Source organism: Cydia pomonella, chromosome 14 (genome assembly GCF_033807575.1).
Source record: "Cydia pomonella isolate Wapato2018A chromosome 14, ilCydPomo1, whole genome shotgun sequence".
NCBI classification, from domain to species: domain Eukaryota; kingdom Metazoa; phylum Arthropoda; class Insecta; order Lepidoptera; family Tortricidae; genus Cydia; species Cydia pomonella.
This window is the reverse complement of record NC_084716.1, coordinates 19,156,420-19,181,236: the sequence shown is the minus strand read 5'-3', so window position 1 is coordinate 19,181,236 and position 24,817 is coordinate 19,156,420. Positions and strand designations below refer to the sequence as shown.

Sequence of the window (24,817 nt, the reverse complement as noted above, 5' to 3'; positions counted from 1 at the left end):
TATTCGGTATTGTATGTTATTATATTCTTAATTATATTTTTGATTGGAAGTTTTTTCGTTATTAATAAAGGTATTACATACAGAGGGGGAAGGCCCCCTCTGTATCCCTTGGGTAAGAGATGGATTGGATATGTCAGTGTTAAGATTGTGTTTTTGTTTTAAGAAACGTCACTTTTGACTGACATATCTAATCCATATCGTATCTTTAGCAAATGTAGCAAATGTTTGACGGGACTTCCGGTTCGAGCGCCATCTTGGATTAAATGGCCGGTAGTCCACGTGCTACTTGTAAAGTCCATCTATCGCTTTACAAGAGCTAATTAAATCACCGTACACTGTCTTGTACTAACCGTACAATTTACGTCGTATTTAAAGCTCCTAATACCTTGATAGAACTTGACTGAAACTATAATTTTAAAAGAATTAATTAATTAATTAATGTATGATATATCTTAAAGTTCGAATCGGGCTGACAGCATGGAAAATCCTTGAATTTCAGTTAATACGAGTAAAACACAATTTGTATAAATTTACATTCATAGAATGTTTTATTTGATACAAAACATCAAATCTTAAAAACACCTGAAATGTACAAAAGCGGTTATCTTAAAAATAACACATTCTAATTTTTACATTTCTTACACCTCATTGTACAGCCAGCAACATAAGTGCTCAAAATTATCTCAACACGACTCTATCATCAAGAGTATAAGAGCTTGTGTAGATCTTTTTGAGCACTTCGTTCGAGTAGCAACATTTGTTACCGACTGTATAACTGTTTTTGTACATAACTGGGCAAGACAATTGTTTGACATAATATTACAAAATAACTAAAATACATATTTTTACATCGAATGGCCACATGCAAATACTGGCGTATATTTATTATTTACAAATATGTAAATATCACAAAATCAAGCTTGAAATCAGAAGGTTTCAGAATATAAATACAAATATTTTGACTAGGGCAAATAAATAAAGAATACAAAAAAAAAGTTATGTACATATTTTCTGAGGATGCGTCAGAACGGAGTTTTATGGCACTATTTTATAAGAAATAAAATAGGCATCCGAGTATTATAACTTTAGCTTAATATACGGCAGTGATAGATAAGAATACAAATAATAATGCAAAAGCAGCCATTTGCATTGAAAATCACAAAAAAAACATGATATAAAAGACTTACTAGTATCACAATGTATCATGATTACTCTTAATATTTCCGACAGAATTGACAAATGACAAACTATATGACAAACGCCAAACGCGACAGAGACAAAACAAATCACCATCAACTTTTTGTTTAATCGCGTAAGGTAGAAGTACTAGTGCTCGATGCTGCACTAGTACTCGACATGGGCACTTTATGTCAAAGTGACAAGGATTAAGTTCGAATACAGAAAAATTTCGTTGTTCAAATTTAACCTATATTTCCATGAAATAAAGTGCCCATGTCGATGACTCGTGCAGCGTCGAGCACTAGTACTTCTACCTTATCCTATTTCCAAAATCTTTAAGTTACACTGATATTTAACAAGTACTCTGAGAATTAGGTTTCTTGGTGTGTTTGTACATATACACAGCTACGGTGGCAGATAAGAGCATAAGCAGCGCAGAGCCAACTGTGACGTAGATGACAGCAGAATTGTTGGTTGCCTGAGCAATGGTTTCGACTAAATGGCTAACATCACGGGCTTTTCTGGAACGAGGCTTCGTCCTTGTGAACTGGAAGCTATCTGGAAAAGGAAATAGAAAGAAGTGTTATTTTTGTTAAGACACAGAAAGATTAATTGATTTATTGCACCTATATTTTTCTAATGTTCTTCTCTGTTATAAACTGAAATAGATGTAATATATTAAGGTTCCACCTTCCGTAAAATACTGTAAAACTAAGTTGCTCTGAACCATTTTTTATATCAAATATGATACTTTTTAAGCAGAAAAAAATATGTAACAATCTACAAGATATGAGCAATGATATGGTTTTTCTGGAAATCTATTTTAATTTAATTAAGTAAAGAAAAAAAAATTGAAGCCACTCCTATTTCTTTCAGTTGTATCCTTATTACTACTGCAACTTTTATCAAAAATATATGAAACTTTACAAACTTTCACACAAAACACTGTAAAACGATTTGGATTTCTTGCTTTTTGCAAACTCATAAAACTATGACTCAATTCCTAATAATGTCGACGAACAAAGTCAACGTTGGCGTTTCACAACCTTCAAATAAGCTTAACTGGTACATAAAGCGCTAAGTTTTGCAGGAAGTTTTATCTGGCAGTTAGTTTATTTGTTAATTAGCTATCCAATACTGGGACATTGTGAAAGTTGTGAAACAGGCCTTTAGAATAATATATATATTTTTAATTATTCTTACCTATAGCAGCCTGGGCTTCATCATCGTAGTCTACGTTTTTAGCAGTTCTTCCGCCCTTGATTTCATTTTCACTGGGGAAAGGCGGTAGATATGTCGATGGAGGATTAGTGCTGCTTGGCCTGAAGGGTTGAGGGCATTTAGGGTCTTTCGATCCTGGGTAGCAAGAGCTAGGAGTGGTAGGCTGCGGGCACCTAGGGTCATTGGAGCCAGGGTAACATCTAGGCCCTTGAGTGGAAGGCGGTAAGTAAGTCGGAGGACTTGTGGTAGGTCTTGGTGGTTGGGGACAATTAGGGTCAGGGGATCCAGGATAACAAGGTGGCTTTTGTGTGGTTGGCTTAGGGCACCTAGGGTCTTGGCTGCCAGGGTAACACCTGGGTGGTGCTGGGGTGGTCGGCGCTGGGGTGGTAGGTGTGGAGGTAGTTGGTTTGGGGCAACGAGGATCTGTGCTTCCAGGGTAACACCTTGGAGGCGCCTGGGTAGTAGTTCTTGGGCATCGTGGGTCTGTGTTTCCTGGGTAGCAATTCGGTGGAGCTTGGGTAGTACGCTTAGGACATCTAGGGTCATTGGAGCCAGGGTAACATCTAGGCCCTTGAGTGGAAGGTGGCAGGTAAGTAGGCGGCGTTAAAGTCGTAGGTCTTGGGGGTTGTGGGCAGTTAGGATCGGGAGATCCAGGGTAGCATATGGATTTTTGTGTCGTAGGTTTAGGACATCTAGGATCTTGACTGCCTGGGTAACATCTGGGTGCAGGTTGGGTAGTTGGTGCTAAAGTAGTCGGCCTAGGACATCTAGGGTCTGTGCTTCCAGGGTAGCAATTTGGCGGAGCCTGGGTAGTTGGTCTAGGGCACCTAGGGTCTTGGCTGCCTGGGTAGCATCTGGGTGGAGGTTGGGTCGTTGGTGCTAAAGTGGTAGGCTTAGGGCATCTAGGATCTGTGCTTCCAGGGTAACAATTAGGCGGTGCTTGAGTGGTAGGCTTCGGACATCTAGGGTCTGTGCTTCCAGGGTAGCAATTTGGCGGAGCTTGGGTTGATGGTCTAGGGCACCTAGAGTCGGTTGAGCCAGGGTAACACCTAGGCCCTTGAGTGGAAGGTGGCAGGTAAGTAGGTGGCGTTAAAGTCGTAGGTCTTGGAGGTTGTGGGCAGTTAGGATCAGGAGATCCAGGGTAGCATACGGGTTTTTGTGTCGTAGGTTTAGGGCATCTAGGATCTTGGCTGCCTGGGTAGCATCTGGGTGCAGGTTGGGTAGTTGGTGCTAAAGTGGTAGGCTTAGGACATCTAGGGTCTGTGCTTCCAGGGTAGCAATTTGGCGGAGCCTGGGTAGTTGGTCTAGGGCACCTAGGGTCTTGGCTGCCTGGGTAGCATCTGGGTGGAGGTTGGGTCGTTGGTGCTAAAGTGGTAGGCTTAGGGCATCTAGGATCTGTGCTTCCAGGGTAACAATTAGGCGGTGCTTGAGTGGTAGGCTTCGGACATCTAGGGTCTGTGCTTCCAGGGTAGCAATTTGGCGGAGCTTGGGTTGATGGTCTAGGGCACCTAGAGTCGGTTGAGCCAGGGTAACACCTAGGCCCTTGAGTGGAAGGTGGCAGGTAAGTAGGTGGCGTTAAAGTCGTAGGTCTTGGAGGTTGTGGGCAGCTAGGATCGGGAGATCCAGGGTAGCATACGGGTTTTTGTGTCGTAGGTTTAGGGCATCTAGGATCTTGGCTGCCTGGGTAGCATCTGGGTGCAGGTTGGGTAGTTGGTGCTAAAGTGGTAGGCTTAGGACATCTAGGATCTGTGCTTTCAGGGTAGCAATTTGGCGTAGCCTGGGTAGTTGGTCTAGGGCACCTAGGGTCTTGGCTGCCTGGGTAGCATCTGGGTGGAGGTTGGGTCGTTGGTGCTAAAGTGGTAGGCTTAGGGCATCTAGGATCTGTGCTTCCAGGGTAGCAATTAGGCGGTGCTTGAGTGGTAGGCCTCGGACATCTAGGGTCTGTACTTCCAGGATAGCAATTTGGCGGAGCCTGGGTAGTTGGTCTAGGGCACCTAGGGTCATTAGAACCTGAGTAACATCTTGGGCTTTGGGTAGAAGGAGGCAGATAAGTAGGAGGAGTCAATGTTGTAGGTCTTGATGGTTGAGAGCAGTTAGGGTCGGGGGAACCAGGATAGCACGCGGGTTTTCTTGTGGTTGGCGGCGTGGGACGAGGGCACCTAGGGTCATTGTTTCCTGGATAACAGTTAGGAGGGGCCTGGGTAGTGGGTTTCGGGCATCGTGGGTCATTTGAGCCTGGGTAACATCTAGGAGCTTGAGTCGTTGGTGCTAAAGTAGTTGGCTTAGGGCATCTTGGGTCTGTGCTTCCAGGATAGCAATTTGGTGGTGCCTGGGTAGTAGGTCTTGGACACCTAGGATCACTGCTGCCTGGATAACAGTTGGGAGGAGCCTCGGTAGTAGGTTTCGGGCATCGTGGGTCATTTGAGCCTGGGTAACATCTAGGAGCTTGAGTCGTTGGTGCTAAAGTTGTTGGCTTAGGGCACCTTGGGTCTGTACTTCCTGGATAGCAATTTGGTGGAATCTGGGTAGTTGGTCTAGGACACCTAGGATCATTATTTCCTGGGTAGCAGTTAGGAGGTGCCTGTGTAGTTGGTTTAGGGCACTTAGGGTCATTCGAACCAGGATAACATCTAGGTCCTTGAGTTGAAGGTGGCAAGTATGTGGGTCCAACTGTCGTTGTTCTTGGTGGTTGTGGGCAGTTCGGGTCGGGAGATCCTGGATAGCAAACAGGTTTAGGTGTTGTGGGCTTAGGACATCTAGAGTCTTGGCTGCCCGGATAACACCTTGGTGGTGTTGGAGTTGTAGGCTTAGGGCATCTAGGATCAATGGATCCAGGATAACAGTTAGGAGGAGCGGGTGTAGTAGGTCTAGGACACCTAGGGTCAGTGCTTCCAGGATAGCAATTAGGCGGAGCTTGAGTAGTTGGTTTAGGGCACCTAGGATCAATGGATCCTGGGTAGCAATTAGGAGGTGCTTGTGTAGTAGGTATAGGACACCTAGGGTCTGTGCTTCCTGGATAGCAGTTCGGAGGAGCAGGTGTTGTCGGTTTAGGACACCTAGGATCAGTGGATCCAGGTGAACAATTAGGAGGGGCAGGGGTGGTTGGTTTAGGACACTGAGGGTCTTGGCTGCCTGGGTAACATCTCGGAGCTTGAGTGGTTGGTGGTGGAGTAGTTCTAGGACATCTAGGGTCATTATTCCCTGGATAGCAGTTCGGGGGTGCCTGGGTAGTTGGTCTAGGGCACCTAGGGTCATAGGAGCCTGGGTAACACCTTGGTGCTTGAGTGGAAGGTGGCAGGTAAGTAGGTGGTGTTAAAGTAGTAGGTTTTGAGGGTTGAGGGCAGTTAGGGTCAGGGGAACCGGGGTAGCAAACAGGCTTGGGAGTTGTTGGTTTTGGACATCTAGGGTCGGTTGATCCTGGATAACATTTGATTTGTGGAGGTGCTGTAGGTCTTGGGCATCTGGGATCCGTGTTTCCAGGATAACAATTTGGTTCAGCTGGAGTGGTTGGTTTTGGGCAACGAGGATCTGTTGATCCGGGGAAACACTTGGGAGGAGCTGGAGTAGTGGGTTTTGGGCATCTAGGATCTGTGCTGCCTGGGTAACAGTTCGGAGGGGCTGGGGTACTTGGTTTTGGGCAACGGGGATCGGTTGATCCAGGGAAGCATTTGGGGGTAGGTGGCGTAGTTGGTTTGGGGCATCTTGGATCTGTGCTTCCAGGGTAACAGTTTGGCGCTGCTGGTGTGGTTGGCTTCGGGCAGCGAGGATCATTTGACCCTGGGTAGCACTTTGGTCCCGCAGTTGAAGGTGGAAGGTATGTTGGCGGGGTCAAAGTGGTAGGCCTCGATGGTTGAGGGCAGTTAGGGTCAGGGGAGCCAGGGTAGCAAGCTGGTCTAGGAGTCGTTTGGGGGCAGCGAGGGTCCCTATTTCCCGGGTAGCAATTAGGAGGAGCTGTGTTGGTAGGTTTTGGACAACGTGGATCGGTGCTACCAGGGAAGCATCTAGGAGGAGCAGGGGTAGTTGGTCTTGGACACCTAGGGTCATTATTCCCCGGGTAACATTTAGGCGGGGCCTGAGTAGTAGACTTAGGGCATCTTGGATCAGTGGACCCAGGATAACAATTTGCTGGTGCAGGCGTGGTTGGCCTTGGACACCTAGGGTCATTATTTCCTGGGTAGCAATTTGGTAGAGCTTGGGTAGTAGGTTTAGGACACCTAGGATCATTGTTTCCTGGATAACAATTGGGACGAGCAGTAGTTGTAGGTCTTGGACATCGTGGATCTGTGGATCCAGGGTAACAGTTAGGTGGTGCCGGGGTTGTTGGTCTTGGGCATCGTGGATCATTACTTCCAGGATAGCATTTAGGCTGTGCAGTAGTTGATGGGGGTAAATAAGTGGGGGGTGATGATGTAGTGGGCCTTGGAGGTTGAGGGCAGTTAGGGTCAGGGGAACCAGGATAACATACTGGTTTTTGTGTAGTAGGTTTCGGGCAACGAGGATCGGTGCTTCCAGGGAAGCAATTTGGAGGAGCTTGGGTGGTTGGCTTAGGGCATCTAGGGTCTGTGCTTCCAGGATAACACCTAGGTTGTGCTGGAGTATTAGGCTTGGGACAACGAGGATCAGGTGAACCAGGGAAACAATTAAGTTTTGCAGGTGTAGTAGGTTTAGGACACCTTGGATCTGTGCTTCCAGGGTAACAGTTTAGTGGAGCAGGGGTGGTTGGCCTCGGGCATCGAGGGTCAGTTGATCCAGGGAAGCAATTAGGTGGTGCCGGAGTTGACGGCCTAGGGCATCTTGCATTAGTGGAGCCAGGGAAACACCTAGGTTTCTCTGGTTCAGGGGGTAAGTATGTTGGAGGAGTTAGGGTTGTGGGTCTTGATGGCTGGGGACAGTTAGGATCGGGAGAACCAGGATAACAAACAGGTTTAGGAGAAGTCGGTTTTGGACAACGAGGATCTGTTGATCCGGGGTAACAGTTTGGTGGGGCTGGAGTAGTGGGTCTTGGGCAACGTGGATCTGTGGATCCAGGGTAGCAATTAGGACGGGCAGTAGTTGTAGGCACAGGAGTAGTACTTGGACAACGTGGATCCGTGTTTCCAGGGTAACAATTTGGTGGGGCAGGTGTAGAAGGTCTTGAGCAGCGTGGATCTGTGGATCCCGGGTAGCAATTAGGACGAGAGGTTGTTGTAGCTGTAGGGGTAGTGGGTCTTGGGCAACGAGGATCTGTAGATCCAGGGTAACAATTTGGTGGGGCAGGAGTAGTAGGTTTGGGGCAACGAGGATCAGTTGATCCTGGGAAGCAATTTGGTGTAGAAGGAGTTGTAGGTCTTGGGCAACGTGGATCTGTGGATCCAGAGTAGCAATTAGGGGGCGCTGGTGTAGTAGGCCTTGGGCATCTAGGATCATTACTTCCAGGATAGCATTTAGGCTCTGCAGTAGTTGATGGAGGCAAGTAAGTTGGTGGTGACGAAGTAGTTGGTCTTGGGGGTTTTGGGCAATTGGGATCAGGGGATCCAGGGTAGCACACTGGGTTTTTGTGTGGTAGCTTTAGGGCATCGAGGGTCGATGCTTCCAGGGTAGCAATTAGGGGGCGCTGGTGTAGTGGGTTTTGGGCAATCTGGATCTGTAGATCCGGGGTAGCAATTAGGCCGAGCAGTAGTTTTAGGTGTAGGGGTTGTAGGCCTTGGACAGCGAGGGTCCTTGTTTCCAGGGTAACAGTTTGGTTGGGCTGGAGAAGTAGGCTTTGGGCATCTTGGATCAGTGGATCCGGGGTAGCAATTGGGACGAGCAGTGGTTGTAGGCGCAGTGGGAGTAGGTTTTGGACAACGTGGATCCGTGGATCCAGGGTAGCAATTAGGGGGCGCTGGTGTAGTGGGCCTTGGGCATCTAGGATCATTACTTCCAGGATAGCATTTAGGCTGTGCTGTAGTTGATGGAGGCAAGTAAGTTGGTGGTGACGAAGTAGTTGGTCTTGGGGGTTGCGGGCAGTTGGGATCAGGGGATCCAGGATAGCACACTGGTTTTTGTGTGGTAGGTTTAGGGCATCGAGGGTCGGTGCTTCCAGCGTAGCAATTAGGGGGCGCTGGTGTAGTTGATTGTGGGCAACGTGGATCTGTAGATCCGGGGTAGCAATTAGGCCGAGCAGTAGTTTTAGGTGTAGGGGTTGTAGGCCTTGGACAGCGAGGGTCCGTGTTTCCAGGGTAACAGTTTGGTTGGGCTGGAGAAGTAGGCCTTGGGCATCGTGGATCCGTGGATCCGGGGTAGCAATTGGGACGAGCAGTGGTTGTCGGTGCAGGGGTAGTGGGTCTTGGGCAACGAGGATCCGTGGATCCAGGGTAGCAGTTTGGCGGAGCCGGGGTAGTAGGTCTAGGGCATCGTGGATCATTACTTCCAGGGTAGCATTTGGGCTGTTCAGTAGTCGATGGGGGTAAGTATGTTGCTGGTGACAAAGTAGTTGGTCTTGGTGGTTGAGGGCAGCTGGGATCAGGGGATCCAGGGTAACAGACTGCTTTTTGTGTCGTAGGTTTTGGACATCTAGGATCAGTGCTGCCAGGGAAACAGTTGGGAGGGGCAGGAGTTGTTGGTCTTGGGCAGCGTGGATCTGTAGATCCAGGGTAGCAATTAGGACGGGCAGTGGTGGTAGGCGCCGGAGTAGTTGGCCTTGGACAACGAGGATCCGTGTTTCCGGGATAACAGTTTGGTGGCGCTGGCGTTGTTGGTCTAGGACAACGAGGATCCGTGGATCCAGGGTAACAATTAGGGGGTACAGGTGTAGTTGGTCTTGGGCATCGTGGGTCGTTACTTCCAGGGTAGCATTTGGTCTGTCCAGTAGTTGATGGCGGTAGATATGTCGGCGGCGATAACGTAGAAGGACGAGTTGGTTGAGGGCAGTTAGGGTCAGAAGATCCGGGGTAGCATACAGGTCTTCTTGGTGTAGTGGGGGCGGGTGAAGATGGTCTTGGGCATCGAGGATCTGTGCTTCCAGGGTAGCAATTAGGGGGCGCTGGTGTAGTGGGCCTTGGAGTAGTAGGCCGTGGGCAGCGCGGATCCGTGTTACCAGGATAGCAGTTCGGTGGGGCAGGAGTTGTTGGTCTTGGGCAACGTGGATTTGTGGATCCAGGGTAGCAATTAGGACGAGCAGTGGTTGTTGGTTCAGGGGTAGTGGGTCGTGGGCAACGAGGATCTGTAGATCCAGGGTAACAGTTTGGTGGGGCAGGCGTTGTTGGTCTTGGGCAACGTGGATCTGTGGATCCGGGGTAGCAATTAGGACGAGCAGTGGTTGTTGGTTCGGGGGTAGTGGGTCGTGGGCAACGAGCATCTGTAGATCCAGGGTAACAGTTTGGTGGGGCAGGCGTTGTTGGTCTTGGGCAACGTGGATCCGTGGATCCAGGGTAGCAATTAGGGGGCGCAGGCGTAGTTGGTCTTGGGCATCGTGGGTCGTTACTGCCAGGGTAGCATTTGGGCTGTCCAGTAGATGATGGCGGTAAATATGTGGGTGGCGATAACGTAGAAGGACGAGTTGGTTGAGGGCAGTTAGGGTCAGAAGATCCGGGGTAGCATACAGGTTTTCTTGGTGTAGTGGGGGCGGGTGAAGATGGTCTTGGGCATCGAGGATCTGTGCTTCCAGGGTAGCAAGTAGGCTGGGCAGTGGTTGAGGGCGCTGGGGTAGTAGGCCTTGGGCAGCGTGGATCCGTGTTTCCAGGATAGCAGTTTGGTGGGGCAGGAGTTGTCGGTCTTGGGCAACGTGGATCTGTGGATCCAGGGTAGCAATTAGGACGAGCAGTGGTTGTAGGTGCAGGCGTGGTTGGTCTTGGGCAACGAGGATCCGTAGATCCTGGGTAGCAATTAGGAGGGGCTGGTGTAGTTGGTCTTGGGCATCGTGGATCGTTACTTCCAGGGTAACATTTGGGTTGTCCAGTCGTTGAGGGAGGTAGGTAAGTTGGTGGTGACGAAGTAGTTGGTCTTGGTTGCTGAGGGCAGTTAGGGTCAGAGGATCCGGGATAGCATAGAGGTTTTTTTGGTGTGGTGGGGGCTGGAGTTGTTGGCCTTGGGCAACGAGGATCTGGAGATCCAGGATAGCAAATGGGGCGAGCAGTGGTTGTAGGCGCTGGGGTAGTAGGCCTTGGGCAACGAGGATCCGTGCTGCCAGGGAAACAGTTCGGAGGTGCCTGAGTGGTAGGTTTAGGGCATCGAGGATCTGTGCTTCCAGGGAAACAATTTGGTGGGGCTGGAGATGTTGGTCTTGGGCAGCGTGGATCGGTACTGCCAGGATAACATTTAGGTTGTCCAGTTGTTGACGGTGGCAAATATGTCGGGGGTGACAATGTTGAAGGACGAGGCGGTTGAGGACAGTTAGGGTCTGGCGAGCCAGGGTAACAGGCAGGCTTAGGCTCAGGTGTAGTCGGCCTAGGGCACCTAGGGTCAGTACTGCCTGGATAGCAGTTAGGTTGCTGTGTAGTTCGTGGGCATGCTTGGTTGGTACTACCCGGGTAACATTTTGGAGCTTCAGGACATCGAGGATCTTGAGTTCCCGGGTAACAGTTGGGTTGCGCCGGTGTGGTGTTTGATTTAGGGCATCTGGCATCATTAGAACCAGGGAAGCAATTAAGTGGTGCTGGCGTTGTTGGTCTAGGACATCTAGGGTCATTGCTGCCAGGGAAACAATTTGGCTGTGAAGGTGTTGTAGGTCTTGGACACCTAGGGTCAGTAGATCCTGGGTAGCAGTTAGGGGCAGATGGTGTAGTAGGTCTTGGACACCTTGGATCAGTTGAACCTGGGTAACACTCTGGTCGTCCGGTTGTTGGTACATAAGTTGGTGGGGCTGTTGTCTGTATTTGAGGGCATCTGGGATCTGTGCTTCCAGGGTAGCAGTTAGGTGCGGGTGGTATGGCTTTTGGACACCTGGGATCTGTGGATCCAGGGTAACATTTGATCTGAGGTGGGCCTGTTGTTATTTCAGTTGTAATTGACTTGCAGTCACCATCGCAGTTGCTCGTGCAGAGCTGTGAAGTAGAATATTAATTATTAGAACGTAAACTTAAATTAGCAAAAAAGTAGCACTTTGCGATTTGTCAAGAAAACATATGGAACAAACTTGTGACTGATACTTAAGTGTTGATTTCACTCTTGTGTCATTATAAGCCAAATGGAGTTATATCGATTACATGAATTTTGGTATGATCTGAGGTTTGGTTAACCAAACAAAAACAACAAAAGCTACCTCGGAGTAAAATATACAAAAGTTTAAACACAATAAATAGATTAAAACAGGTCGCTCATATGTTTTTAAAGCTAGTAAAAGTATTTTAGAATATGCCTTACCTCGACATTGCAAGTGAGATAGACTTGGTCGGTCTCAGGGAAGCGGAAGGCGCTCACTTTACTGTAGGCGATGAGGGTGGCGCCGCTCTTGCCAGTGTTTGTGCTCTTTTGCCACAAATCTATAAGCTTCCTCTTCCTAAAAAAATATAATAAAATACAATTAGTTCAAAGTGTTTTGTTTCTGGACTCTCTTGCTAAATCAGAGTGAAAACCAAATACAAATGAGTGAATGAGTGTTGATGTAAGGACTTGATTATTGAAACAACGACATATTGGAAGTGTCTTTTATTTGTAATGCGCTGTCTCACTCTTACCTTACTGTTTATACATATCTCTATTCTTATTACTCTAACGGTGTTATTAAATATCGAATGAGACTACTATGGTTCGACCTAATAATCGACTTTGCCCTTACATGCCCTTTGAAATTTAAATTGAAAAGAATATATTATTTTAATTTTAAATTTCACATCTCTCTTACCCTTACACTGATATCTGAGCGTGTGTGAGCGTCTGAATGAGTTTCTTGATAGGTTTTAATCAGTGGCTCTTAGGTGAAGGAAGGTATTTTAAGGAAACCGGACAAATACTCAACAAGGCCCTGTTTCCCCTTTGGGTTGGAAGGTCACATGGGTACTCCCTTTCGTAAACTTCATGAGCCATTTTATTAAAAGTATTTAAATCCTAATAGAAGCAAAATAAATGTGTCAATATTAAATTTCCATTCCGTTACCATTTTCATAGATTTTATATAATGGTATGGTAACAGAATGGAAGGATCGAAAAATGTTACTGTGGAAATTTTGGGATATAATTTTTTCCCTGTTAGGATTGAAAGAGCTATAGTTAGCTAGAGTAAATATAACATAAAAATGCCAAATTTGATAAAAAATTAAATAAATCGTACAAATGGGTCTTATTATAACCTACAAACAAATAAATACAAATAAATAAATAAATAATAAATTACGCGGAAATTATTTTCACCTTTAGAACCAGGAGAGCGCTAAGTTAACTTACTTGGGACATCCTTCCTTGTCCGTAAGCTGTATCTTGTTGGTCTTCGGGCTGTCGTACTCCTCACTATCATAAGCCCAGCAGTCGTGGATCTTTAGGTTGAATTGGTTCCTCACATCTTTCAGGTACACTAGGATGGTCAGGTATTCGCCGATCTTAATGGAGTCTTTTAGCGGGGTCGTCTGGAATGGAGTTATGACTTATTAGATTGGATTTCATAATTGTTGGTTTTTCACGAATGAAATATTGTATAGCGTTAAATTGGTAGCGTAAAAATCTGTCTGTTATTGTCAGAGTACAGTACGACAGACTATTCAATTCAAAGTTCTTCTATCTCCCTAAAGTTTCTTCGTATGCTACTACAATTGTTGTATACTGCAACAAGCTTCAGTCACCAAGTAACCAATTACTTTTGTTACTCACATTGAGGATGATACCCTTCTGTATATTCATCCCGCAGTCCACACCACCTGCTGGTCCTTCGACCGCGATTATAAATGGCGTCAGTTTGAGCATGTCTAATTCCTAACACTCCGATGAAGATATTGTAACCTACTCACATTGGGTAAGCTACCCTTCTAAATAGAATGTATATATGGACATACATCCATCCAGCATTTCACACCACTGACTGAGCCTTCAACCGCGACAACATCTAATATATCAACCATGATTGGCTTCAGTTTGAGCATGTAATTCCCAAAGCTCTGATGAAAATATTGTACTTACATTGGGGAAGATACCCTTCTGTATATCCATCCAGCACTCAACACCACCTGCTGGTCCTTCTACGGCGACTACATCTAACATATCAACCATAAAAGGCTTTAGTTTGAGCGTATGTGACTCCTGGCGCTGCCCGGTGGACAGCTCGTATGATGTGCGGGCGCATGACACCTGGAAAGTAGTAAAATAAATTAGGACGCGATTTTGTTTCTTGATTTTTAGGGTAATTGTAGATTGTCACTGCTTTTGTTTTATGATATTTAAGTATACTTTTTCCGTTTTCCAATCCTTCTGCTGACAACAGACAAAAGAACACGGTGTGGACAATCATCATTTTATGTAGAAGGGAGGTCTGTCTCAAATGCAATTCTTTCATTCACCAGGTAATTTGGCCGATATATACCTACAATATCAAGGGCACCTTGCCAGAAATCATTAGCAATAAAAACATGAAAGACCAAGAATGGTCTAGCCAAAATGACAATCGTTGATATAAAATGTCAATCGAAACTTAAATAATGTGTGGAAATAGTCACGTCACATTTTTAATTTTCGTTTGGTGTTTGTTGATGTTCGATTGTCATCTTAGGTCATAGGAGCCTGGGGTGCGCTTGGCAACTAAACCCGAGAATTGGCATAGGTACTAGTTTTTACGAAAGCGACTGCCATCTAACCTTCCAACCCAGACAGTAAACTAGGCCTTATTAGGAGTCCGGTTTCCTCAAGATGTTTTCCTCCACCGAAAAGCTTCTGATGAATATCAAAAGATATTTCGCACATAAGTTCCGAAAAACTCATTGGTACGAGCCGGGGTTTAAACCCACGACCTCCGGATTGCAAGTCGCACGCTCCTACCGCTAGGCCACCAGCGCTTTATGATTTCTTTTTTTTTGCTATAATTTTACAATGAAAACTTGCCAAAGTTTAACGTTTGATGGCAAGAAACGGGGATGAGTGTAAAAGTACCTTTCTGGCGAAGTCAAGCGGGCCCTGCACGAAGTCATCAGCTTGGAAGACGAGTACGTTGTCGATGGTGCCGCACGCATTGCATAGCGGACGGGAGCCGCAGCCTTTCAGCGGAACTCGGAACGAGTAGCGAGACTGGCTGCCGCCCAGCGACACGTATCTGGAAACACGGAATAGTTCATTGAGGAGTGAACATATCAGTGGCGGATCGTTCAAAGAACTCGATTCCCACCGGCTTGTCTAATTTCAGCCCGTTGAGTACTTTCACGATCGGTTCATGGAGAAAAGGAAAGCAAAAGTAGCTCCGGGTTCCCTACCAATGATTGTGACGCGCCGCCACTGGAATATATAAATGGTGCTGAGTAGACTGGGTACTTATACATGGTAGTTTGGTGGATATCGGTATGGGTTCTAGAAGGGACAGCATGTGATGAGATGTAAAATGTAAGTTCATTCCCACGCGTCACGAAAATACGAGATGCAAGTATTTTAACTTTCCTACTTTAAATGAGAGTTCCCGTCAAGCTAGACCGAATTTCGTTTGTTGTGGAGTTTCGTTCTCATTTTGAAACTACGTGTTGGATTGTAATGAAACTTTTCACATATAATGACATGAGGTATATTTACTGATATCAGTTTATATTGCTTCACCTTATAAATACGAACGAAATAGAGCAAAAACAAGTTTTGTATGTAAATCTTAAATTTGCTTTTTTTACTATGCTGTCTGAGGCTACATAAACTAATTACATAGATATACCTTATCCTATTGTAAGTATAAAGTTTCAGTGCAATCTAGCTAGTCGTTTTATAGTATTTTATGCAACAGTTGTATAAAAAGGGTCAAAAAAGGCGAGTGGCGTGAGTTACAATGTGAGCGGGAGCCGAAGGCGTAGGCGAACATTGTAAAGGAATACGCCACGAGAATTTTTTGACCTACTTATACAACGTTGCATACAATATTTTTCCTACGAGTCAACAAAAATAAATCTTAATTTAGGTAAACAAATTACAGCAAAAGTATATAGCCAAGACGCGCGAGCATACCTTGTTACGCGCCCGGCCCGCCCCGGGCCGCGGCCGGCCGGTCGGCGACACCTCCTCGTAACTCATGAGGCTCTGGTACATGCTACTTGCTAAATTAATTTTTTGGACAGTTTTTTCTCCATTTTGGCCACCGTAGCCTACGGAGACTAACAAGCAACGCTAAGCGGTCTACGTAGTCTATGGGTGTTGCTATATTACGGGTGTCACATGCGTGTTTCTGACTTATGAAGTAATTATTTTTACTATGCAACCAAATGAATATTTTGTAAGTTGGCATCAATGCACTTAGTTTAAAACTGTATTCGTTTTGGTTTTGTTAGGTTGGTAGCCATTAATCGCAGTAACATTATAGCTTATAAAAGCACAAGAGCTTTTATGAGGAATAGACAATATAGACTTTTCTTGAAATCTTTTATGTATGTTCTTATATTCGTGTTAATGAATGCATAAATGACAGATAACAGTAGAGGAGCAGGAAAAAATGAGAACGTAACTACGTTTGTATCGAGAACCGAGCTTGCTGGGACCCTTAATTGTGTCCGTTTCCAATAGCGACTTTCTTCCTAAAATGAGAAAATCAATGCAATTTCGTCTTCCACCAATTTGTTTTTTTTTTTAACTCAGCTGTAAATTGTAGCTCGTTAAAAGGTAATCTTAGTTAAATAATTGTTTTTCTTTCATGCCTTACAAGAATCTAATTAGACTTTATGTCAAGATCATTATCGAATGCACTTAATAACTCATATTATAGAGTGAAGGGCTGTGAATTGTATTATCGTAATACAGTTTCCCACGCTCTTCCTATTACACTTTATGCCCCACTTAACCTACCAAAACCACATACAGCTAGGTTTAAAGTCAATTACTTCTCTATACCAAAACTAACAAGTAAAATACTCTGTTTCAGTTGGGTTTATGTCGTCGACGTTTCAAACATATTATAAAAGGATAGTTGATATTTTACTTACTTGCATTTAGAATCATTCAAAAATCCTTTACAATAAATCTTCCTTTACAGTAACATCTATGAAACCGCAGGAGAATTGTACATCTATATCAAGTGCATGTAGCGAGTCAGCCGCTCGCGAACCGCGGATGAAGTTAACCCCAGTTTCCCCTGACCAGTTCGCATAAATAATTGTTAAAAATAAAAGAGCTTATACTCACTTGCATTTAGGATCATTCAAGAATCCTTTACTATAAATGATTCCATCATATACATCGGCGAATTCCACAGTAACATCTATGAAATCGCTCGAACATTGTACATCTATATCAGGTGCCTGTGGCGAGTCAGCAGCTCGCGAGCCGCGTATAAAGTTGACCCCCGTTTCTTCTGAGGACTCGTAGAAGGGGGAGAGGACGTTGCCAGAGAGCTGGTAGTTCAGCTCGGCAGCAGTGAGGGTTTCGCCATCTGAAGCTGTAGCGAGCGACAGCTGGAAGAAAAGAAATATGAAATTAGTCTAAACCACAGACCCATCAGAGCCAATTGCATTATTTAATGAATATTTGGGGACAATCGTACACAGATCGACCTAGATCCAAACTAAACAAAGCTTGTACTATGGGTATTAGGCGACGATATAGATAAATATATACTTATATACATAGAAAACAACCATGGTTCAGGAACAAATATCTGTGTTAATTACACAAATTATTTGCCTTACCAGGTTTCGAACCCGGGACTATCGTCTTCATAAGAAGGGTCACTACCTCACTACCCACTAGGCGACACCGGTCATCTATTACATGACTACACAGATTAAAATAGTTAACTATGAGTATATCGGCTTTGATGACAACTGAAAAAGTGCTCAAAGACCAGCTTTGTTAGGCAAGCGGGATAGAGATTGGCTTAAATGAATCTTGGAGCACGCGCAGATCCGTAATTCCGTATCCACCACATCTGCCCATCGATACCTAGGTCGATCGGCCAAGTGGCGTGCTGTTGGCTTTCCCTCAAACGCTCTTTTCACCGCCCGATCGCCCGCGATCGGTTCTGCGCGAGCTCCAGGTTGAAAACTGGCGAGAAACTGCACAGGACCGGGATCAGTGGCGAGTAGTCGTGTTGTGGCTCCTCTACACGATGGCCCAGCCTAATTCCAGCCCCAGGGACGCATTTATGCGTTAGAGGGAGCAAGTGATATTGTTATCTCTTTCCACCGCATAGCTGCGTTCTTCAGACTGGCCTACGCTGGGCCATCGTGTAGAGGAGCCCTTGGAGGCCAAGATACATTTTGGGTCGCTGCGCCAGAGGAGTAAGTAAGTACAATTAATCACGGTTGTATCAAAAATCACTCAGCACGGCACAATTGAAACTTGTCGACAGCTACATAAATGATTCATCAATGACAGTTTTACACAACTATGTGTAACATGGAAATAATCTCGTGTGAGCAAAAAGCATTGTCTGCTTGAACAATAAAATATTAGATGCGCGATAAGGCAGCCGTGAACGGTTGACTGGCATAAATTCAAGATTGGTTAAATGTAGGGCATTTATTTTTCTCAAATTTGCAATGAATGTTAACATGACTTACTTCCAATTAGATCCGGATATACTATGTACCTATCCGGTACGGTGAGTGAAGGTGATATGGAATTTCATACAGCCTTATAGCCTTATACACCTAGGCCATGCCTAGGCCTGTTAACCGACCTTATTTTTTTTAAACGTCAAATTGTGACACGTCTTGGCATTCAACAATAAAATAGTAGTAGATTTGCAATTTGTTTTTATCTGTGGAAACCGAGGAATAAAACTATTTGACTACGTTTTTTTTCATTGCAAGTTTGACTGGCGCGAAACGGGGTTGCCGGCCGCATATCCTTATCCGGCTGGCTACGCTCGGCCGCCTATATCTACTTGGCCTGCAACGCATCGTTTCCCGGCCTGTATAGTAATTAGTAATGTGCTATATACATATACGAGTACAACGTAAATAGTCGCGCACTGTGCGGTTTAAGAGGAAATTCCTCACGCGGACTCTCCGGGTGTAGAATGAGCAGGAATGCCGAGGTTTTCCCGAGGGTATACAGCATGGGGTACTTCAAAAAAGGAGTGTACAGGTTTTTACAGGTCCGGCAACGCGCATGTAACACCTCTGGAGTTGCAGGCGTCCATAGACTACGGTGAGTGCTTACCATCAGGCGGGCCGTATGCTTGTTTGCCACCGACGTGGTTTAAGAAAAAAAAACGTGTTACACCAGCCACTGAAATAATGCCCTTACCAGGATTTGAACCCGGGGCCTTGCTTCGTAGGTAGTGTCACTACCGAATACTTAGATTATATTAGAATAGAATAGAATAGAATAGAAAAACGTTTATTGCAAAACCATCTACAAACAGCACCACATTAGAAAACAAAAAAAGTAAGAAAGAAGATCTAATACACTAAACAGTTATAACTACTTGTAACTTATACTAACATGCAATAGTTACAGTGATGATGCTGTAATAGAGGCTACAAATGGACACCACTCAGCATATGCTCTAACATATATATGCTACAGCCCTGGTCTTCCGTAGAGCCCAGGGCAAGAAGATAGCTCGGAACAGTAAAGGCAGTGTCAGACAGTGATTTAGTGGTTTATTCTTAGATTAGTGTATACATTAGCGGTCAAAGCTTATAAAGCCCGACCAGAAATATAAGATAATTGTCATGAGGGCGCTGTTATTCTCTTGTATAGGGAACGTCCATGAACTGTAGGAGGCAGCACAGGAGCCGTCAGATTTTTGGCGCGAGGCGTAAATGTGATGTTTTTTTGTTCCGATGTAGCCCACAAGATGGCAGAACCTACTATGCACAAGAAAACACGTGACGTGTAAATGTACATGTTTATAGTTCCGATTCAGGCCACAAGATGGCAGACCCTCCAACGCGCACGGTCCCTATAGGGTGACGGTTCAGTTTAGTATGAAATATTTATTTCCAATGAAATACCGCAATATGGCGTGTGATCATATATTTACTGGTCAGGGTTTACATATGTCTTCGATTGTAAATAGGTTTATTATCCAATAAACCTAATAAAATCTGTAAGTACCATAACTTGGGTACAATAACTGTTTTATTACCCAATCCCGTAATGTTTTGTTTTACATATTACAGTGGAATCCGTTTATTATGATTGTTCTCATATTGACCAGCCGCTCAACATGAAGCTATTACAGTCCTAAGTGCGCCCATATAATGTTATTTATCTACATTCATATTATAACCTCCTTACTATTCAGAAACGATACGCTAACGGCCTGTATTAAAAGACCTGCCCCTAGTGTAAATTTATTCGATGGCGTAACGTGACGTACGCGTTTGCGTTGTCTCATTTTGTATGGGATTTTGAGTATCCAAAACGTTCCGCTTGGTGCGCTGTTTCTAAATCCCATAGGAAATGAGACTTAATGCAAACGCGTACGTCACGTTACGAAATCGAATAAATTTACACTAGGGGCTCAGTATCTGTGGTTGCAGACGCAACTGGAGTGGTTATTTCTCCATACAAACGTACTTGACTGTTTCCTCGTGGTTTTTGAAGCTAGCGCAATGATTTTTTTCTACACAGATTATTATTGTTAATATCTCTGTCGGACCGTTTTACTATTTTTTTTTTTTGCATAAGGCGCTAGTGCACTTCAAATATATGCAAGAACGGCCTAATTTACTAGGCCGCAAAGACAAGCATGGTATTCAAAACTGATATCAATTAGCCTTAAAAGCAACACAGATCGACACAGATAATTTCATTACTATTTAGATCTCAAAATTTCGTTACATTTGGTTTAGTTTTGGAGGAGGAAACAGTCGAGTACGAAACATGTTTTTTTGAGATTTTTACTCATGATTTTTCGCCTAACCTGGCGTTGTCCTTATCGCTCTAAGTTGTAGGAGCCGATAACCGATACTTTAATTACATCCAAATTTGCAACATCTCTGAGAAACAAAGCAATTTGATTTGACCTCTATTCTATTCTAATATCATATAAAAAAAAATCTTCTTTTGCCTTTGGTTACACCGTGTGTGTCTAATAGAGATGCAACGAATATTAGGCCATTATTCGGTATTCGGCCTATTCGGCCACAATTTCACTATTCGGCCGAATACCGAATAGTACGTTAACACGTATTAGATAACGGCAAACGAGGGGTATAAAAAGTATCAAACTACAAGTCAAACTACTTATATAGAATAGAATAGAATAGAAAAACGTTTATTGCAAAACCATCTACAAACAGAACCACATTAGAAAACAAAAAAAAGTAAGAGAGAAGATCTAGTACACTAAACAGTTATAACTACTTGTAACTTATACTAACATGCAATAGTTACAGTGATGATGCTGTAATAGAGGCTACAATTGGACACCACTCAGCATATGCTCTAACATATATATGCTACAGCGCTGGTCTTCCGTGGAGCCCAGGGCAAGAAGATAGCTCGGAACAGTAAAGGCAGTGTCAGACAGTGATTTAGCAAGTATTAATATTTAACACAAGTTAGAAACTAATGCACGGAAAAATTTCAAAGCGGAAGTGAGTGGGTTGGGAATATCTAAAAATATATAAAAATATAAACAGGTAAAGTCAGACATGTATTTAGTTTAATATATAGTAAAGCATATATACATAAAAAGGCAACTCGTTAAAAATAGATAAATAATTCAATTTATAACATAAAATAATCATAATCTAACTAAGGTGCATGGATCGCGAAGAACACGGCAGTTGGAAGCTGAAAAGATATTGTTTAAATTTAAGTTTAAAAGTGAGTAATGTTTTAGAGTTACGTATTGGAGGGGGTATGTTGTTCCAGCATTTCGTAGCAGAGTAGCGAAAACTGCCACGAAATGCTGCTGAACTGCCGTGTCTCGGACAGAGAAGTCGAATGCCATCTCTCATTGGACGGGAGGAGAACGACAACTTGTTAAAAAGGTATTGGGGTTGTTGAAAATTTACCACACCGAAAAGTAAGGTCGCAAAGTGCAATGATCGACGTGCTTCCATTTTCAACATCTTACCATATTCATAGATAATACAAAAAGATGAGAAAAATAATACAAAAGATTTTTTTACACACAAGACGAAATCTAACGCACCTCAATGTCGTGCAGAATAAGCGCAATTTCTATCAGACTGCCTACAGCGAGAAATAAGTTGCAACTTGCACAGCGCATGCACGCGCGCGTTCGAATTTACTTCATTTTAGGTAAAACTTCTTGCCGATTATTCGGCGGCCGAATATTCGGCTATTCGGCCGATGGCTCCGCCGAATATTTGGTATTCGGTATTCGGCCAAGCCACTATTATAAGCGTAGGTCGTGTCAAGCAAGTGATATGACAGCTGGCATATTTCCAAAGGCGCAACTGACATGCGCGCTGCATTAGGTACGCATCTGATGTGGTTTAACCTTTATTAGACCAGCGTTACTATTGCGCACGAGTGACATGTAGGTAACAGGTGAATGTACTAAATGCATATTTGGTAACGGCCCTTTACTAACTACCAAAGAGTTATTCGTAGTAAAACAAAGAAGAGACATAAGGTCTACTTAAGCTCTAGGTTGTCTGGAAGACATCGCTTTTTAGTGATGAGACCGCTTGTTGTTTACCTCTTCTTGAGTTGATGTATTATTATTGTTTTCTGAATTGAGATGTGCAATAAAGAGTCATTGTATTATATTCTATTGTATTTAAAAAAAACATTTCGGACAATTAAATCCATAAGAGTTTTAGTATAAATTTTTACATGCTTTTTATGTAACCATCTACATACCCACTGTATTCTGGCAAATAAATAATAGGTCAAATACCGGATAGTTGCAGAATATTCGTATCATCTCTACGTAGAACAGTTAGGACTTGCGTGTAAAGCTTTTTATAAGCTCTTTTGTCATGTCTCAATACTCAAATACTCGTAAATGTTACGTAAAATCTCTTCGTAATTTGATTTGCATAACAGTGATACAATCTAAAATTTTAGATTCCTATATTTCCATATAATTATGAAACGAGGAGTCGAAACGCAGGGTCATAGTTGAAGTATTGACATGATTAGCGCAACGAAAGGTGGAAATGTTTTGTAATGTGGTATCTATATGACAAGTGTTAGGTAACTTTGAAGTGTGGTTACTGGTTTTGGAGGGTCAATGGACTCTTGAGTTCTTGGTTTTTCGTTAGAAACTATAGGTTTTATGAACGCACGCGCGAATGTAATAAAAGAATACATCTGTCTTAAGTATTTCAAAACTTTATTTTTTTATAATTTACCCAGTTTAATATTTTATAAATGAGTGCCTTTCATCCCTTGGTCAACAATCTACTATTGTCTGTCTGTTACTTCTTCACACTTAAACCGCTAAACGGATTTAGACAAAATTTGGTATGGATGTATAAGGGTAGTTTTATTAATTATTATCATTCCACCTACGCAGACGAAATCGCGGACAGTAGCTAGTGAAATATGTTGCTTACCTGCACAAGTGCAATCAGTGCCGCTATGCGCATGACAGCCGCTTCATGGGGCCCTGAAACAATACAAAAAAATATAAGCAATTGAAATAAATACGTTACTCAACTGTGACATTAAATCTTGTCTCAGTGATCCATGCTCTTCAGTTTACTATTGATAGAACAATAACCATTTTATTGTGGTAATCAAAATATTATTACTATTTAAATGGTTTAGGTACATATTATGTAACGTTTCTGCAGTTTATCTATATATTATCTTATCTTAGGAGGCAATAGAAAAATGTGAATTAAATCTAAGGAGTTATGTTTATAAGCAGGGTCTGGGAAACCCCTTTTTAGGGTTCCGTAGCCAAATGGCATAAAACGGAACCCTTATAGTTTCGCCATGTCCGTCTATAAATAGCAAGCATATATAAATCAATAAAGCCGACAAAGTCGTACAATAAAATCTAAAAAAATTTTTTTTTAGGGTACCTCCCCTACACGTAAAGTGGGGGTGAACATTTTTTTTTGCTTCAACCCTACAGTGTGGGATATCGTTGGAAAGGTCTTTCAAAACGAATAGGGGTCTTCAACAAACATTTCTTGATAAAGTGAATATATTCGGAGATAATTGCTACGAAAGAAAAAAAAAATGTGTCCCCCCTCTAACTTTTGAACCATAGGTTCAAAAAATATGAAAAAAATCTTGGAAGTAGAGCTTAAGAAAGACATTAAATGAAAACTATAGCGGACATGATCAGTTTACCTGTTTTTGAGTTATCGCAAAAAGTTTCCCCTTCATTAGTAAAAAGACTTACTTTAATTAGGTACTGATTATGCAAATTTGCCTATTTGTTTAACTCGGGTGAAAGGTACCGTTTCATCCCTTGGTTAACAATTTACTATACTTTACGCTCCAGTTTAGCTTATTGTGACGGAAGAGTAACTACGGAACCCTAAACTGAGCGTGGCCTGACATGCTCTTGGCCGGTTGTTTTAGTTAAGTTATTCAGGTGGATTAAACCAATTGCTAATAGATAATTATTATGACCATTATTTCAGCATAGCTAGTGGTATGTTCGCGGAGAAGCGCTGTTCCACGCCATCACGCGCAAGCGGGTGGCGTCGCTGGCGTCGCTGGCGCGTGCGCGACAGCGCCAACACTCTCCTTGCCACAGTCGCGGACAGGGTAGATGGCGCTTTCTGGCAATATTGGAATATCCTACACACTTGTGATAGAATAAGTTAGGTACAATCAGGGACTCTTATAAACGTCTGTATGGCACTTACAAGGAAGGGTACCCAACTGTCCGACTCCGATTTGATTCATTTTGATATATGTTATAGAGTAGTCTAAAATAACGGACACGTATTTTTTTTTAGCTGCCCAAACTCACCCTATTGGGAGAAATTGTCCTCCAAAGTACTAAAAAGTTACTAAATCTTCTAACTCCTATAGAAAGTGATGCTCAAGCAACTTGCTAGTTAATGGCTTGTTTGAGTATATGTTTGAGAGCAGGAAAAAATAATGTAAGTACACGTGTTTTGTTATATCTGCTTAAACTCAAGTTTTCCTAAAAAAACACCCGTCTTTATGTGTAACTATATAGTGATAAGATATAATAAAACTTCGAATGTCGATTTTTTTTAGGAAAAAATGAGTTTAAGCCGATATAACAAAACACGTGCTCATTATTTTTTGCTGCTTTCAAACATATACTCAAACCAGCCATTAACTAGCAAGTTGCTTGAGCATCACTTTCTATAGGAGTTAGAAGATTTAGTAACGTTTTAGTACTTTGGAGGACAATTTCTCCCAATAGGTTGAGTTTGGGCAGCTAAAAAAAAATACGTGTCCGTTATTTTAGACTACTCTATAACAT

General features: G+C 43.5%; 1 protein-coding gene across 1 annotated transcript in view; it reads right to left on the bottom strand.

The window, feature by feature from the left end:
- Window positions 1-519: 519 nt before the first annotated feature.
- The window catches only part of LOC133525154 (mucin-2-like), a 115,014-nt gene continuing 90,716 nt past the window's right edge, over window positions 520-24,817 (bottom strand). The window contains 9 exon segments of the mRNA XM_061861417.1: window positions 520-1,737; window positions 2,383-8,041; window positions 8,043-11,402; window positions 11,722-11,857; window positions 12,742-12,920; window positions 13,468-13,635; window positions 14,431-14,590; window positions 16,645-16,913; window positions 22,953-23,005. Of these exon segments, the coding sequence (XP_061717401.1) occupies window positions 1,532-1,737; window positions 2,383-8,041; window positions 8,043-11,402; window positions 11,722-11,857; window positions 12,742-12,920; window positions 13,468-13,635; window positions 14,431-14,590; window positions 16,645-16,913; window positions 22,953-22,985 (10,170 nt within the window). The 5' untranslated portion in view covers window positions 22,986-23,005 and the 3' untranslated portion in view covers window positions 520-1,531.